This window comes from Oryzias melastigma, linkage group LG6, assembly GCF_002922805.2.
Source record: "Oryzias melastigma strain HK-1 linkage group LG6, ASM292280v2, whole genome shotgun sequence".
In the NCBI taxonomy this organism is placed as follows: Eukaryota; Metazoa; Chordata; class Actinopteri; order Beloniformes; family Adrianichthyidae; genus Oryzias; species Oryzias melastigma.
This window is the reverse complement of record NC_050517.1, coordinates 16,358,975-16,373,840: the sequence shown is the minus strand read 5'-3', so window position 1 is coordinate 16,373,840 and position 14,866 is coordinate 16,358,975. Positions and strand designations below refer to the sequence as shown.

Below are 14,866 nucleotides of genomic sequence, written 5' to 3'. Positions count from 1 at the left end.
AAAAGTAACTTTGACGGGCAGGTTTTTATTTAAAAGGACACAAACCTTCCATGTGCATGGAAATCTAAATGAAGGAACTTGTCCTCGTGAGAAAGACCCCTCTTGACCCTTTGATGCTTGCTGTGAACAGCCTCTGTGTTGTAGGACAAGCCTTCATAGTGACGGATGTACTTGTTCAAAGGATTCCTATAATGTCCTGCGTGGGGAGACAAACAGAGGGCCTGTTAAACACTTTTCAATACAAACTTTATTTATAAACTGTAAACAACAACAAAAAAAAAAATGAAATAATATTGATATCCAACAGATAATTGGCTATTTGTGTCAAGTACAATATTGTAAATAACTGATAGTAGAGTTTTTAAAGCGGTTATACTACATCAGTAATAAAGAATCATTAGTCACTTCCATGCACTTAAATAAATTAAAAATTATCTAGAATTGTGGGTCATTTTTGAGAACAAAACTAAACCCTTCGAGTGAAACTGGAGACATCTTAAAATGACAGTAAGTGTCATCATCTTAACTTTAGTCACCAATGGATGATTTCACCATCTGAGAACTCTATTAGTAAGCTCTTCCTGTTTCCATTTTCCACATTAACAGATCAACCTTTCATTTTTAGACTTAAAAACCTTTTCAACACTTAGATATGTATTTTTTTTGGTACATAATATACACAAAAGTGCATTAGACCAGACTCCAAAGAATATATTTTACTTGGATACAGTAAAGCTATAAAACCAAGCTGCATCAGCAGGCAGGCTTCAGCTATTTCGTTAATAAGGAGTATTAAATATTCAAAGGTAATATTAAATTTTTCATTGAGGTGAGTGTGAGAAACGAAAGTCAAGATTACAGTTCTGAAATGTAGTCCTTTTTCAAGCATTACTAAAATTATTAGACTAAAAAAAAGGTTTTGGTGATATTCACATGTTTCTTTTACTAAATAAAACCTATAAAAAAGTTTTCTTTTTAAGAATTTAAGTCATAAATATTTTTAAAAGCCTGACAAAAACCGTGCTAACCTAACAGTTAGCATAAAAAATATAAGAAAAAATCCAAATATATTTTAAACCTGTATAATATTATAACTATTAACCTACATATCGTAAATTGGGCCAAAAATAATAGATTTGTATGACCCAAAAAATATATGTTCAAACCACTTCCTATATCAGTGAAAATTATATTAGTTCGCGCACAAAACCCCCCAGGAAAAGTACATAGAAAACAAAACTAAAAGCAACACCTGGAGGCGACAGGACTTCCTCATAGCTATAAGCTAACGACTCGTTTTGTTTTTCGTTTTAAAAACGCAGGTTATAAAATGTCTGCGGTGGACTTGAGGTTTGTACAAAAACGGCTAATGTTAGCTCAAGCGAAGCTAACGCTGGGTTAACAGTCGGCACCTTCGTATTCTCGTAACAATGGCTGTCGGCGGTATTTGCACGATAAAAACAAAATCGGCCCGAACGCGACGCTAAAAAACAGTGACAACACGTAGAAATATTTGTGTACAATCAGTTTACAACAATCGACTACGCCGATGTTTGTCAGTTTTTCCTTTACGCGTCTTTAGATGGCTTGAAGTAACACAGGAAAAAGGGTGCAGTTCTCTTCACAACAAGCAGGCCTTGGCTGATCCTGTTAGCTAACGGCTATCGGGATTTCTGGACCTCTCAGCAGCTGCTTCGTGGATTCAACACAAGTACGTGGGGTTTTCCCCGCAAAATGTCTCGCTTACCGTGGGTGTAGTTTGACAAGCACACGAGGAGAAAAACTTTGAGGAGGAGCGGGTGTGACAAATCCATCGTTAGAGCATTGAAGCCGTTTTCACTTTATTGTCCTATTTAGATAGATAGGCGCAGACGCCCTCTGTGTTTATTGCAGTTTCCTCTCATCGCCTCCGCTCTTCCAGCGTCATGACGTCACACGCAGAGCAGCTGTCATCCCCTCCCCCTTCTTGTTCCAGGCCTGCATTCATGAGTACACGCCCTACTAGCGGATGTACCCAGTATTTCTGTCATAAACACCACAGAATTGCAACGTAAAATTCATCAATGAACAATTAAAGAGAACAATAAAATTAAAAATAAAAGATGTATTTTATTTTCAAAAAAAAAATGCATGTAATTATAACAAGTTTCGGAGTGAATTATAAAAACTACAGTGCTTTTTACAGTGATTTACATGGCTAAGCAAACAAGCATCTTTAAAAATTAGCTTAGTCTTGTACTGTGATGCATATCTTTCAACAAAGTAGTGTTTATTATTGCAAACAAGAATTTATTGCCATTTGAAGTACAAGAAATTTGAAATGTCTAATATTTCTCTTACATACATAAGCACTCACATGTTAGTTAGATGCATCTTATTTATTATTTTTTGTAAAGTGCAGTGTAAATTTGATTTTAAACATTAGCCATAAAATACATTTTGCAATAAAACCTGCAAAAATTAAAATATATCTTGTTCCGTATCTTATGTCTTGTGAAAATAAATTGCCTGTTTATAATTATGTTCACAAAAATGTGAAAGCAGCATTTTTACAAGTCAACTGTAAGTGTTTGCATTGTATTTCCAATCAGCTTTGTAAATAGGAGTTTCAGTTGCTTGGTTACTCAAGATCCTATAATTATAGAGTTGGCAAGGATAATTTAACCCTGCTAGGTATAAATGCTGGTTTCATCAGTCTCATTCCTTTTTTAATCTCTTGATTTTTGGAAAAGAAAGCTGGTCTTGTTCACTATTGCTTTCTGTGATAATTTCATATTAAGTCTGTTTATACTGAAGGTAAATTCTGTGCTGATGATGTGACGTGGCACCGGATACTGCATTCAAATGTTTCCAAAAATGTATTCAAAGGTCTCAAAAATATAATTTTTCAACTATTTTAACAATCACTTAAAAGGTACAGAAAAAGTTGGATATTTGCTGGTGTGATAAGAACCACTTTCCTCAAGGTTTATGGATAGACTGGTCAAAAGAAATGCCCATCTTCTTTTTTTTCTAGAGGTCTTTCTCCATTTCCCTTGTTTTTTTGGGGGGTTTTTTTGTTTTGGCTGATGCATCAAAGTTCCCCCTGGACTTCCTGGTTTACTCCAGACGATTCCCTCTGGCTCCAGTAGCAGTCACATGACACACCTCCACATCAGCTCCCAGTTTCTGAAGCTCATCCAGCCAGATCTGCTGCTTCTGAGACAGTCGGTCATTGGGTCCCTTTACCTCCACGAGCTACAACATAACATTCAGCATCAACAGATTAATAAAGGTACCAAACAGACACAGTTCCATATAAAACAAATAATTTTTTCATTAGAGTTAGGGCAGCGTTTGGTCCAGCCGTCTCACTTTGTATGTGTTGTTTGAGGTATTCCACACCACAAGATCCGGCAAACCTCCACGGCAGTGTCTGTAATCTTTTGCCATTCGCTCAGCTATCCCACTCAAGAAAACTCCTCCAAGGCATGCCACCAGAGACTAGAAACAGAGTAGGATTAGTAATACTGAAGCATTTTTTTTAGAAATTGATGAAAACAGTTGCACTCATGTTTAAATATTAAGTACCTGGGCCTGCTGTAGGGATGAGAAGAGTTCCCAGCTGACCAATGAGCACACTTTCCCCTCCTGGGAAGTCCAGACATTTTCCAACATGCTACACAGGGTTTCCACAGAAGCTTCCCGCAGTAACTGAACACGGCAGGTAATGGCTTCCTTTCTGTTTTCATAGAAGCAGTCGGTGTAAAGATCCAGAGGACATGTCTGTGGAGGGAAACAAACAAACAAAAAAAGTGACTTTTAAGACCTTTAACGAAAAACCAATCAAAAAGCTTCTTATTTACCTGATAGGGATTTCGAAAAACATCAGTAATGCCCTCCATAAAAACAATATCCCACATGAGAAGGGCAATCAGGGTGGAGAATGTTGAGCCTTCCCCATGGATTCCTGTTACACACAACAGCAAAATCTGTTTGTCCAATCAGTTAATATCAACATTTCATTAAAAAAGAGGAAAAGCTGCGTACCTTGATCAAACCCTTGTTTTCGATAATGTGCCAATGACAGTTCCTCCACTGAGCATATCACAGTAGTATGAGCATTTTCCTCGCCCTCTTCATCTGCTTGTAGAAGAAACCTAGATTTCCCCATGCCGCCCTCATGAGGAAACAGCTGGCCTTGAATATTCACCTACAAGGGATGAATCCAAGCAGAAAATCACAATCTTTCACTGTGCATTCACTAAAAAGTATCAATTAAACAGCTAAATCGTTCAACTTACGTGCTTGACATCTTGAACTTGGATAGTGGGCAGGTCCCTGAGTAATAGGCAGTATTTCTTGCAGCTGGCTGACTCCTTCATCCTAACAGCTCTTTGGTGAAGGGATAGTTTATGTCCTGTGCGCACTAAAGGGTCTGATAGGCCATCTTTTATAGTCGATATCGCCTAGGAATTAATATTTAAGAACATAGATGGGAGAAAAATAACTGAACTGTCCTTTTTTTGAGCTGATAAAATGTAAATATCAACAAAAAGAGTTTTTTTGTTCAAATCAAAGCTAAATGTTTTGTAATGATGGTTTAAATATGGAAATAAGACAACCCATGAAAGGGCCACTCTGGTCAAAATTGTGTTTTTAACATGTTCTTGTAGCATTTTTCTGATGATGGAGAACATGTAGGATGAAAATTTAGCGTAAAATTGCATTTCTGAGCATTTCTTTATTCAAATTGTTGTGAATTAGGAGCAGACAAAAAATGTAGTCAAAAGATGATCAGGGTGGGTCTTTAATGGAGTCTGAACATTGCAATTGAAGCACAAAATTTGTCAATTTTACTGGAAATTCACCACTTTTGCTTTGAAATACAGCTACATCAAACCTGCACTCTGCTATCATTCACACAGCAGCCTCAGTGCTGATAGGCAATTACTTGTCATGTGAGACCAACAGAATGCAGGCAGCACAGCTTGAAACAGTGGAAAGGTAACCTTAAGTGTTGCAACAACACCAGTATTTTACCCATTAATCTGTCAACTCAAACAATAATTCCATTCTCACCACCTGATCTGACACATTTTTTCTTAACCTCACTGTGATTGTGAAATGCATATTGGCAGATCATTTCTTTCTGCTGAGAGGAGGTAACCTTGGTAACAGGTTTGCTTTGTGAACGGGCAGGCTGGAGCAGTAGGACACATGCTTTAAAAACATGGCTGCTGAGCTGCTGGCTGGTTATGTGTAAACACATGCAGCAGTCAGATCCATCTTTTTCAGATGTCTGGCAAATTATAGAGCAGCCGTTCCTTACTTGTTCAGGTTTTTTGAGGTGCTGGTGCAGATTAAGCGCCATTCTGTCCCACCATCGACCGCGGCTGTCAACACAGTAAACCGTCTGTCGTAGTAAAAACTGCAGCTCTTCCACTGCATCCTGTAGCATAAAAGGCAGAGCCAAGATATTTTTAGCTGCTACTTAAATTTTCATAGACACATATAGTTATGTGGGCAACTGAGGAGGTAGGTCAAAAACCTCATAGCGGCGGAGTCTCTGTAGTATCTCCACCCCTCTGGATAGGATACGAGTGTAGGCCCATCCTGTGGTGAAGCTGCGCAGGAACACGGGGAGTTCCTCATGATGCCTGCCAAGCAAATCACATGTTAAACGGGAAACATTCAAGTTTTAAAGAATGTAAAAAATGTCCGAACCTGAAGTCTTGGTTTTTCCTTAGCGCCTCCCAGTTTCTTTTGGCTGCAGTGTAAAGCTCAAGAGCTACTTCCCACTGACCCCCCTGCATCGCCCCAGTGATCTCCAGGAGGGATCGCATGGCTGATTCATATCTGTTTGGAGTGATGGGGTTTTGGGTTTCTGGTACTTCCATGCAAATATAAAATGCTATTTTGGATCTTTTAGTGGACATTTACCTGATCAGATCCTCTCTATCCTGAAATACTTTCGCTTCTCGGTGCACTGTATAGTCTGGGAAGGCAAGGCGTCCCGAATTGACTAAAAGGATGGTGAAAAGCTGGTTCTGTCCTCCAGCCGCCATCTCCTCCTCATCCATGGTTTCCGTCAAAGAGAAGAGCAAAAGGATGCGAGAGAAGACTGTCCGAGGACCACGAGACAGACGCACGCAGGAACCTGCGAGCGTCTTTGCCCTTGGAAGAAAAAAATAAATACATTTGTTATTCATGGAGCTTTTATAGTATTATGTAAAAAAAAATTAAACAATCATCTAACCTTTTCAAAATGACATCTCCAACTTTGTTTTGAGAAGATGCCAAAGAGAAGAAGGACTTCTGCTTGCTTAGGCGAAGAAGTCCGTCCACTATCTGCTGTTTTTGAGTCCCAGAACTGGCCAAATGGAAGGTTTTAGCAAGGGTTTTGAGTTCAGGAGCTGGTAGAAGATCCAGAGCCTCCTCCAAATCCTCAAGATCATTTTCTTTTAAAACAAAAACAAAAAAATATGAAAAAACAGCAGTTATGAGCAAAATCAAGAGTGTCAACTTGTTTTAAGCAAAATAAAGTTATCTTTTTAACCCCTTGACACTTATTGATACATGCTATATCCATCAAACCCCAAATTTACCTTAATTTACTAGAAAGCAAAAACAATGGTGACATTTTTTTATAACAGGGAAAATAATTCAGGTGTTAATATTTCAATCAGCAATAAACATGTTGTACAAATCTGCATGAACTGTCAAGAAGTTAATACACATTCATTTATCTACATTTTTTATCTAAACATCTTAAAAATTCCCTCTGATCATCTTTTGGTCGATATATTTCCCAGTGGTCTTTTAATTATGATTATGACATTTTTAGCCAAAATAGAAAACCTATGTCATTTTCTCGGACAGAGTTTGTGCAATGCAACAAGAGTTCATCAGAAATTTCCATCTGAGTTACCGGTGGGAGTGTTGGCACGGAAGTAAGCTTCAGCTGAAATCCCATCATCTCTCTCCTGCTAGCTTACAGCCCCTCACAACCCCAACCTAACATTAACGGTGCAACAAAAATACCGAGCAATGTTGGAGCTATCCAGCCGTACAGTTTTTAACTCTGTCAGCTCAGACAACAAAAATGAAGACTTACATGAATCTATATGTTTACAAGTGGATGCAATCAGAATGGAAGCCGGCATCAGAGCAGAAAGCTTTTTCTACTACATTTTCTCCTGATTCATCTCTATTTGAAAAAAGAAACACTCAAAAAGTATTTAATAAATGTCATCCATCATGAGAAAAATGCCACGAGAACATGCTAAAAATACCATACGGGGTCTGTTTTTAATATATTTTCAATGGTGTCAAATTTACAAAGTAATTCTTCTTTTAATTCCAGACCGTTATATTAAACATTTGGGAAGAGTAACCATGCACAAGAAGTTTAGCAGAACTGTCAGGTTTTCAGCAGGGCTGTACTGTTGGGCAATATGAGGCTAGTCTTAGCTGGCGAAAAAAGGCCAAAAAATCTTCAAATTTTCTGCTGTTAATAGAATCTGAGTTCAATTAAAGTAAAGGAAAAGAATACACAGGTTCTAATTCCGGCTGACCAGGGCCTCCAGAAAAGAAGCTTTGTTGTTTGAAAAGAATTGTGGAAAACTAACCCTGTGAAGGCTGCTGACAAAGCAAATCAATCACAAAAAGAGTTTTTGAATTAAAAACTGCAAAGAAAATGTCTACTAAAATACGTAGTCAATTACCTTTCAATTTGCTTTGAATATAAAATTTTAAAAATTACATGTCTATTTACTGATTGCATGTCTGTGTATTTGTAGATGTAAGATACCAATTGAGTTATCATTGAAATTGAGACAAAATACACATTCAGTACATTCACCTGTTTATTTCAAGCCCAATGAGGCAAATTTCCTTTGTGATTTTGGGCTATATATATATATATATATATATATATATAATTGAATTGAATTGAAACTAATTAAATAAGTGCAAAATCTTTACAGTCAAAAGTTCTTACCAGTCTGTAGAAACCCACTTTGAGCCAGTTCTTGTGCAACAGGACCCAGATCCTTGCTTATCTCGTCATATTCTAGTTTATTTACCTGGAGCCATTTGAGCTTCCTCTGAAAGAGTCTCACATACAGCTTCTGTCCGGCAACTGTAAAAGAAAAATGAATAAAATATCAGCATTCTGTTGAAAATCATTTTTTAGTGGTCAGACTCTGTGGTTACCTCAACACACCTGAAAGTTTATTAAATGTATTTATAATCAACATATCATCCTGGTTGAACAGTTCCCTGTCGTCCACGTTTTCCAGCACAGCGTGCAGCACAGTCTGGAAGTTGCGCAGGTAGTAGGGAAGAGGTGGAGCGTCTGCAGAAGCAGTTTCTGATGTACTCATACCTACAACGCTCTTCTCTTCAGAAACATCTTGATGTGTTGTCTCGGCTGTAATATCATGAGACTTTTTATTTACTTCTTCGCTTTTACCTTCATATTTAGCCTTCTTTTGCGAACTAGACAGTCTGACACTGGGGGTTTCTTCTTTTTTTCGTTTAGCCTGCTTTGAGTTAGGGGTAACTAATGTTTGGCTGGAGTCTGTTTTCAGTGGCTTGAATTTAGAAGAGTGTCCTTTGGAGGTTGATGGATTGTCCTGTGGTGAACTCATCAGAAAAATGTCTTTCTTGTCCTCTGATTTATGGATCAAAACATTTTCTTTCTGGGAGCCGCTGAGTGTTTCAGGAGAATAAACCTCCTGTAAGGTGCTTTTGTCCTCTGAGGGTTTTTTCTCAGACGTCTTGTTGCGGTTCTTTGATAATTTAGAAGACAGACTCCCCAAATCAATGGTTCTCACCACAGTTTTGCTGCTTATTTCCCGTGGTTCCTGCTGAACTCCACTCTTCTTAAAATAAGGACTCGTCTTTGCTTCCGATTCATCAATTTGGTCCTCAGAGGTTTTTTGAGGAGACAGCTGAGTACTGGTACTTCCTGAGGGGAAACTGATGCTGTTGTCTCCACTCTCAAAGTTCTTGCACTCCATGTCAATGTGCTCGTTCATTTTGAACCGAGGTACCATCTGTCCACACAGGGGGCAGGCCAGCTTGGTTGGAGGCTGACTGACGAAGAACGACGTGATTGGAGTTTTGGTCGGAGTCGCATCTTTAATACTACCTTTCTTCTTACTTTTGGACAGGGACAGCCTCTTCTTGGACTCACAGGCTCTGTCAGTCATGCTCGCTGCATGTAGTCCTCCTCGTTAAACAGCGTTTTCCTGCTTTCTGTTTACAAACCCGGGTGCTAGTGCTAATGCTTCCATAAATTAAAGTAGAAGTAAAGCAGAACTAGCGACACACAACTATAACTTTAAGCGTTTCGCGTAAACAGAACACAGATAAACTGAAGGCGTTAGCATGTGCTAGCATACCGGCAAAGTGTACCAAACAATCCCGCTTCTCAGACGTAGCTAGTAGAGCACAGATCGAAAGTAATCGATCCCAGATAAATCGATTTGTAGCAGAAAATATGTTTATTTGGCTACAATTTGAGCTCAAAATAAAACAATTATGCTAGAGCAAATGATACTTAAGATTTTTAAATAGGTTATTTAAAACTACATTTTTTGTTGACTTATAAACTGATATTTGGTAAAATCTTTATACAGCCTTCAATAAAATTTATGATATAAAATGATTATTATTATAAGTACTCTAAAATATGTTTTTTTTAAATTAATGTATTTCCTTTTTCTTTTCACTGGGAGTGAACCAATTCAAGGGGCGTGTTTCCTACACATGTTCCTGGGCTGCTGTGCCTTCACCCCCCCTTCCCGGAGAGCATCCTGATCTGATCAACGCGGCATTTTACAAAGAGGGCCGCCCACATAAACGGATGTCGGTAAGTGGCCTACGGATCTATCCTTGTAAAAAAAGAAGAAGAAGAGAGGGGGAGAGAAAAATGTTTAGGCTTTATCCATTAAGGAGGCCTTCCCTCTGCAGCAATCGCATCTGGGAGATTCCCCGTGGCCCAGCAGCCAGTTCTCTGCGTTTCATATCAGCGTGGCGCAGTCTCGATGCTTCTAATCAAGGTCGATGTGAATTGCAGCAGCAGAGGAAGGGGAATGAGATGTTCCCAGATGGCCAAACCACAGCCACCGTGGAGGGAGTCCGCTCCATTACTGAGCGCATTTAATGCACAGAAAGGTCGTTTAATTTGATCGACGTGGGGATGGAAACGCGGCGTGTCCACATGTGGCAGGAACTCCAGCTGCGGCAAAAGTTCCTACTAACGACTTTATTTATATCAATAAAAAAACACGTGAAGAGCTAGCCAGATGCCAGGAAATTCTCAGACCATCATCTGTGGGTTTTGCTCGTTCAGCACCATGGAGAGGTCCCGATTGGGCTTTGTGCGGCGATTACAGGGGTTTGCGCCAATGATGCGTTAAATGAGTTGGACATAAGAATAACAGCACTTTAACTCATTCAGGGTTTTAAAAAATATGGAATATAAAATAGTTTACTTACATCATATGCTCCATGTAAGGATGTGGGTGTGACATGATTAGCCTGATTTTCAAGCCAAGAACATGTTTGTATGTTAGCTCCAGTTTATATGTGTCTTTCCGTGCATTATTATTATTTTTATTTCAATAACATGACTTAACTTATATATTTTTTTATTACAAGAGTAGCTAAATCTGCATTATTCATCATTGGCCAATAATTGAAATATTTTTACTTGTTACATTTTATTTTGAAAATCACCCCATCTCTACTAAAAAAAGTGAATTTTAGCAACTTTTCTCAGTTAGAAATACCATCTATAATATGTAGATATCTAAACTTTTTTTTATTCCATGACTGATTTTTATCTCATGTATTTTTTTTTCCATGAAGTCAAACATCAGTTTGTTTTTCATCACATTTTCTTGATGGTATTGTGTTGCACCACAATTTAGGAAACATTCATTCAAAGGGCACATTTTTATGTAAAAAGAATGACTTTTAAATTATGCTAAGTATCCCTAGTTTAATAAGTAAAATCTTAACTAACACTTATAGAGAGTTTATATTTTATTTTAATTGGTTTAGCTCTATAAATAAAATAAAAAAACAGAATCTGAAATGAATTACAAAATGCATCATAGCCTGGCTCACTTTTAGCCAATTGCTGCAGATTTTCTTCCCTGCAGGGTTAAAACAAACTCAGAGCAAGCACAACTGTGCAAGAAGGAGGTAAATAAACAAAATGACAGACCTGCGATGCTGCATACAAATGTTATGCAAAGCAATATGATTATATGCATTTTTTTTCTGTCATCTAGTTTAAAAAGCATTTGAAAGTATTTTATAAGATTCAGTTTAATGTGAGTATGAACAAGTATTTTTAAAACGTCAGATATTCAGATGTATTTATATTTAGATTTTTAATTTAAGAGATAACATTTCCTTGAATGTCCACAGGGTTTAGGGTTATGGACCTCTGGGGCCTATTATGGCTCATGAAAAAATCCCAGGAGCCATTAAAAGGGTTGTGGCTCCCAGTTCTTCGTCGTCCCCTGGTGCAGAACTTAAGGAAACGAGCCAAGAAGAGCGGCGAGGCTCGATAAGAGAGGCGACCCAGCAGCCACCTTGTTCTTCGAAGGATGAAAACAATGACCAGTCAACTCCTGCTTCTGAAAAGCACTATCACATGAGTTCCAACCCAAGTCCAGAGGACATGGAGGACACCTGCTCGGAGTATGACAACGTGGGCTCTGACGTGGAGCAGGACTATGACGAGGTGCTGCATTTAAACAGAGAGGGCGTCGTGGATGTGAGATGCTACAAAAACTACAGTTCAGAGGAGGAAAAGCATGCGGCGCGGGAAAATCCAAAGGAGAGCACGTCTTCTTCACTTGACCAAATCACCCAAAGGCCACTTCGAAGCACAGAAAAAAGTGATGGATCACAATCAAACAATAATCCACACCGATTAAGGTCACACTGTGCTGCAAGAGCACGAGCAGAAGTGGAGGGAGCTGTGAAAAAGAGCCACAGAGACAAGTTCTTCCCCAAAGATGGAGACGAGTTAGAGGAGGTGCTACATGGAGCCAGATTTATAGAGGATTTAGAGGAGGCGGATAATAATGTTCAAAGACCTAAAAGCCTTTATCAGGATGAACAGAATGAGAGGATTAGAAAGGGAAGTGATGAAAGAAAAAAAGATGACAGTCGAGGTGCAAGAAATCATAATATCCAAGGATTCAATAGGAAGTGTGAGACATCTCACAGGGTTTCAAAGGACGTGCAATGTAAAGGGCAGTTCAGGAAGACCACAGGAGAAGATGCTGAACAAAACCATCCCGGGATTAAAGGATGCACGACCAACAACTCCGAGCAGCGTCCAAAGACTTTACCCAAGGAATGTAAAAAGTCTGCAGTGAGATCCAAGGGGAGATCCGGCGCCAACAAGCCTCATCCTCCTCCTCCACCACGTCACTCTCATGCACAGTCACCTCCCAACCCCCAGAATGCCCAGCCTGACAGACCCATTCCCAGCGCTCCCAGGCCCTCCTCTGCTTACAGCCGTGAGAGCGATCCAAGGGTTATCAAGCCATCTGCGGTTCCTCACCACGCAGCCGAACAACAGAGAGAGTCCTTTGAGGAAAGGCAAAGAATGCCGGAGAAACCAGAGCAGGTAGGAAATGCAAATCCTGCAGATCTCACCTAGTGACTCCACACAGAAAGTGGACAGAAATAATGCATGCAACCAGTTTCACACAACGTCATCTGCAGCAAGAGAAGTGTTCAAACTTAGTCGACTCCAAACCTTTATGTTTGCAGCAGGACGAGAGGCCAAACCTGAGTGTGATGCCTGAGGAAGCACCAGAGCAGCAAAGGGAGCCTCAGTGTCCAGAGTCAGTCTGTGCAGAGGAAAGCAACACTGCTAAGGTGGATCTGGTTTCTGTAGGAAACAGCTCAAAGATGAGATTTAGCCGCTCAGAAGTCTTGGAATGAATATTTCTTAAATGTTTCGTTTTTTTCTTAATTAGAGTGAACATTCCAGTTCATTTTTATTACAAAAACATATTTTTTCTATATTAACTTTTTAGCTATATGACTGACTTTGCTGGGGTTTTTTTTTTGTTTGTTTGTTAAAAACACACACAGGAAGCTGCTTCTTTTCCCAGCTTTGAAGATGGTAAATATTACAAATATTATTCTAAAATGATGAACACATTTCAGAGCACTGCGAGTCTTTGTTCTGAAGTTCCAGGCCCCTGTGAGCCGGAGGATCTCATCGATGGGATCATCTTTGCTGCTAACTACCTCGGCTGCACACAGGTGATGTCCGACAAAAATCCATCCAAGTCGGTCCGAATGTCTCAAGCCCACGAAGCCATCAGTCACATCAAGGTAATTTGCCCTGAAGCACAAAGCTATTAACGTCCATTGATTTGATCCTTTAAAAAGATTTTGTTTTTATCAGCAATACTCAAGTTGAACTGAGGGAAAACCTGCTGAAAAAGTTCAGAATTAATTAGAATCTCAAGTAAGAATTTGTAAAAATTAAAATGTCAATTTGTTGGTTAGAAGTTGTGAATTAATTTTTTTGCCACAAAGTGGAGCTGTTGCCTAGTTTTTAAAATCTTCTTGGAGTTTATTACAGCAGCTCAAATGATACTTTTGTTTTTCTGAAGAGTCAGGATGAAGACTCTCAGATGATGACTGAAGTGGATCTGTTCATCTCCACTAAAGCTGTCAAAGTGCTGAACGCTGACACACAGGTTAGAAAATCTGCATCCCATCAATCGTCCATCACCCCAAAAAAGAAAAAAAAAAAGCCCAGTTGTTTCTGCTGCGTTTAGGAGACGATGATGGACAGTGCCTTGCGAACCATCTCCTACATCGCTGACATCGGCAGCATCGTGGTGTTGATGGCTCGGCGGCGCGTCTCTCAGGCCACGCCGGAGGACTTTTCGGAACCCCCTGACTCCCCCAGCGACGAAAAGAGTCAGTACAGAATGATCTGCTATGTCTTCGAGTCAGAAGATGTAAGCATTTGCTGCTTCAACTTTTCTTCCCAACATAAACCATTTCTCATTTAGCCGCGTCTTCTGCCGTCACTCAAGTCATTGTGATCTTTCTCATTTCCTTGCTGTTATCAACTGGGATAGCTTTTCTGCTGAGTAGTTCTCCCCAAACGCTCCCCTTCCTTTAGGCGCAGCTGATTGCACAGTCCATTGGTCAGGCTTTTAGTGTCGCCTACAGAGAATTCCTGCGAGCCAATGGTATCAACCCAACCGACCTGAGCCACAAACAATACAGCGACATTATCAACTCACAGGAGATGTACCACGACGACCTTGTCCATTTCTCAAACTCAGACAACTGCAAAGAGGTGAGGCTGTTATACTTTTTAAGTTTTACGTTTGACTTCTGTTTAACAGACATCAAATCCTCAATCACCCGTTCCACTCCAATGAAAATGGTGTTTTAAACATGCTATTGCAGCAAGAAAATTGAGATTAAAATTGAGTTTTTTTTTAATTAAATTTATAGTGAATCAACAACAGATAAAAAAAATGCTGTTGGAAAAAGCCTGTAGCTGTGACGTAGAAGCTACAATCAGCAGCCCACAAGCTCTAATGCATCCACTAGGAGACAAATAGATCTTTATTTGGTCATTTTAAAAAAAAATAGGGTTCTATTTTAGCTACATGCTAATGTTATTTGATAGTTTGTTGTCTACTGGGGGTTTTAGGCAAATTCAGAGTTTAGCTTCTATTTTAGCAACAGGCTAACGCGTTTCACTAATTAGTTTACTGATGAATTTTATGCTAATTTGGAGTTTAGTCAATCAATCAATCAATCAAATTTTATTTATAAAAAAGCGCTTCTCATACTTCGCGCAGCTCGA

The 14,866-nt window shown here is 39.3% G+C and overlaps 3 protein-coding genes across 6 annotated transcripts in view; 1 reads left to right on the top strand and 2 right to left on the bottom strand.

Annotated features, from left to right (window-relative positions):
- LOC112152362 (disintegrin and metalloproteinase domain-containing protein 10) overlaps positions 1 to 1,975 on the bottom strand; it is a gene marked incomplete in the record, with an annotated part of 24,055 nt that extends 22,080 nt beyond the window's left edge. Inside the window, 2 exon segments of the mRNA XM_024281888.2 lie at positions 46 to 196; positions 1,748 to 1,975. Of these exon segments, the coding sequence (XP_024137656.1) occupies positions 46 to 196; positions 1,748 to 1,814 (218 nt within the window).
- Positions 1,976 to 2,120: 145 nt separating this feature from the next.
- On the bottom strand, positions 2,121 to 9,390 carry fan1 (FANCD2 and FANCI associated nuclease 1). Its single transcript, XM_024281638.2, has 13 exons — positions 8,207 to 9,390; positions 7,982 to 8,122; positions 6,239 to 6,440; positions 5,923 to 6,156; positions 5,707 to 5,838; positions 5,531 to 5,639; positions 5,312 to 5,431; positions 4,284 to 4,448; positions 4,030 to 4,192; positions 3,846 to 3,949; positions 3,571 to 3,765; positions 3,355 to 3,483; positions 2,121 to 3,237 (listed from the first exon to the last, which is right to left on the bottom strand). The coding sequence occupies exons 1-13, from the start codon at positions 9,195 to 9,197 to the stop codon at positions 3,100 to 3,102; spliced, it is 2,823 nt and encodes a 940-aa protein (XP_024137406.1). The 5' UTR covers positions 9,198 to 9,390; the 3' UTR covers positions 2,121 to 3,099.
- A 174-nt stretch (positions 9,391 to 9,564) lies between these two features.
- Positions 9,565 to 14,866, top strand: part of apba2a (amyloid beta (A4) precursor protein-binding, family A, member 2a) — a 9,818-nt gene continuing 4,516 nt past the window's right edge. The window contains exons 1-8 of one of the 4 annotated variants that reach the window (XM_024281639.2): positions 9,565 to 9,859; positions 11,428 to 12,643; positions 12,790 to 12,897; positions 13,117 to 13,147; positions 13,217 to 13,362; positions 13,647 to 13,733; positions 13,815 to 14,000; positions 14,168 to 14,347. In XM_024281639.2, the coding sequence (XP_024137407.1) occupies positions 11,459 to 12,643; positions 12,790 to 12,897; positions 13,117 to 13,147; positions 13,217 to 13,362; positions 13,647 to 13,733; positions 13,815 to 14,000; positions 14,168 to 14,347 (1,923 nt within the window). In that variant the 5' untranslated portion in view covers positions 9,565 to 9,859; positions 11,428 to 11,458. Of the gene's footprint in view, positions 9,860 to 11,427; positions 12,644 to 12,789; positions 12,898 to 13,116; positions 13,363 to 13,646; positions 13,734 to 13,814; positions 14,001 to 14,167; positions 14,348 to 14,866 lie in introns of all 4 variants that reach the window. The other 3 variants (XR_004948032.1, XM_036212325.1, XM_036212324.1) reach the window with 3 other exon arrangements.

What these genes read in the sequence shown, in the direction of transcription:
- fan1 (XM_024281638.2), bottom strand. Translation starts at nt 9,197, where the DNA reads ATGACTGACAGAGCCTGTGAGTCCAAGAAGAGGCTGTCCCTGTCCAAA. An exon ending in ACCTCAAAAAACCTGAACAA is followed by an intron (nt 4,449 to 5,311) that starts GTAAGGAACGGC and finishes ATTAATTCCTAG; the next exon opens with GCGATATCGACTATAAAAGA. An exon ending in CCTCAAACAACACATACAAA is followed by an intron (nt 3,238 to 3,354) that starts GTGAGACGGCTG and finishes GTTATGTTGTAG; the next exon opens with CTCGTGGAGGTAAAGGGACC.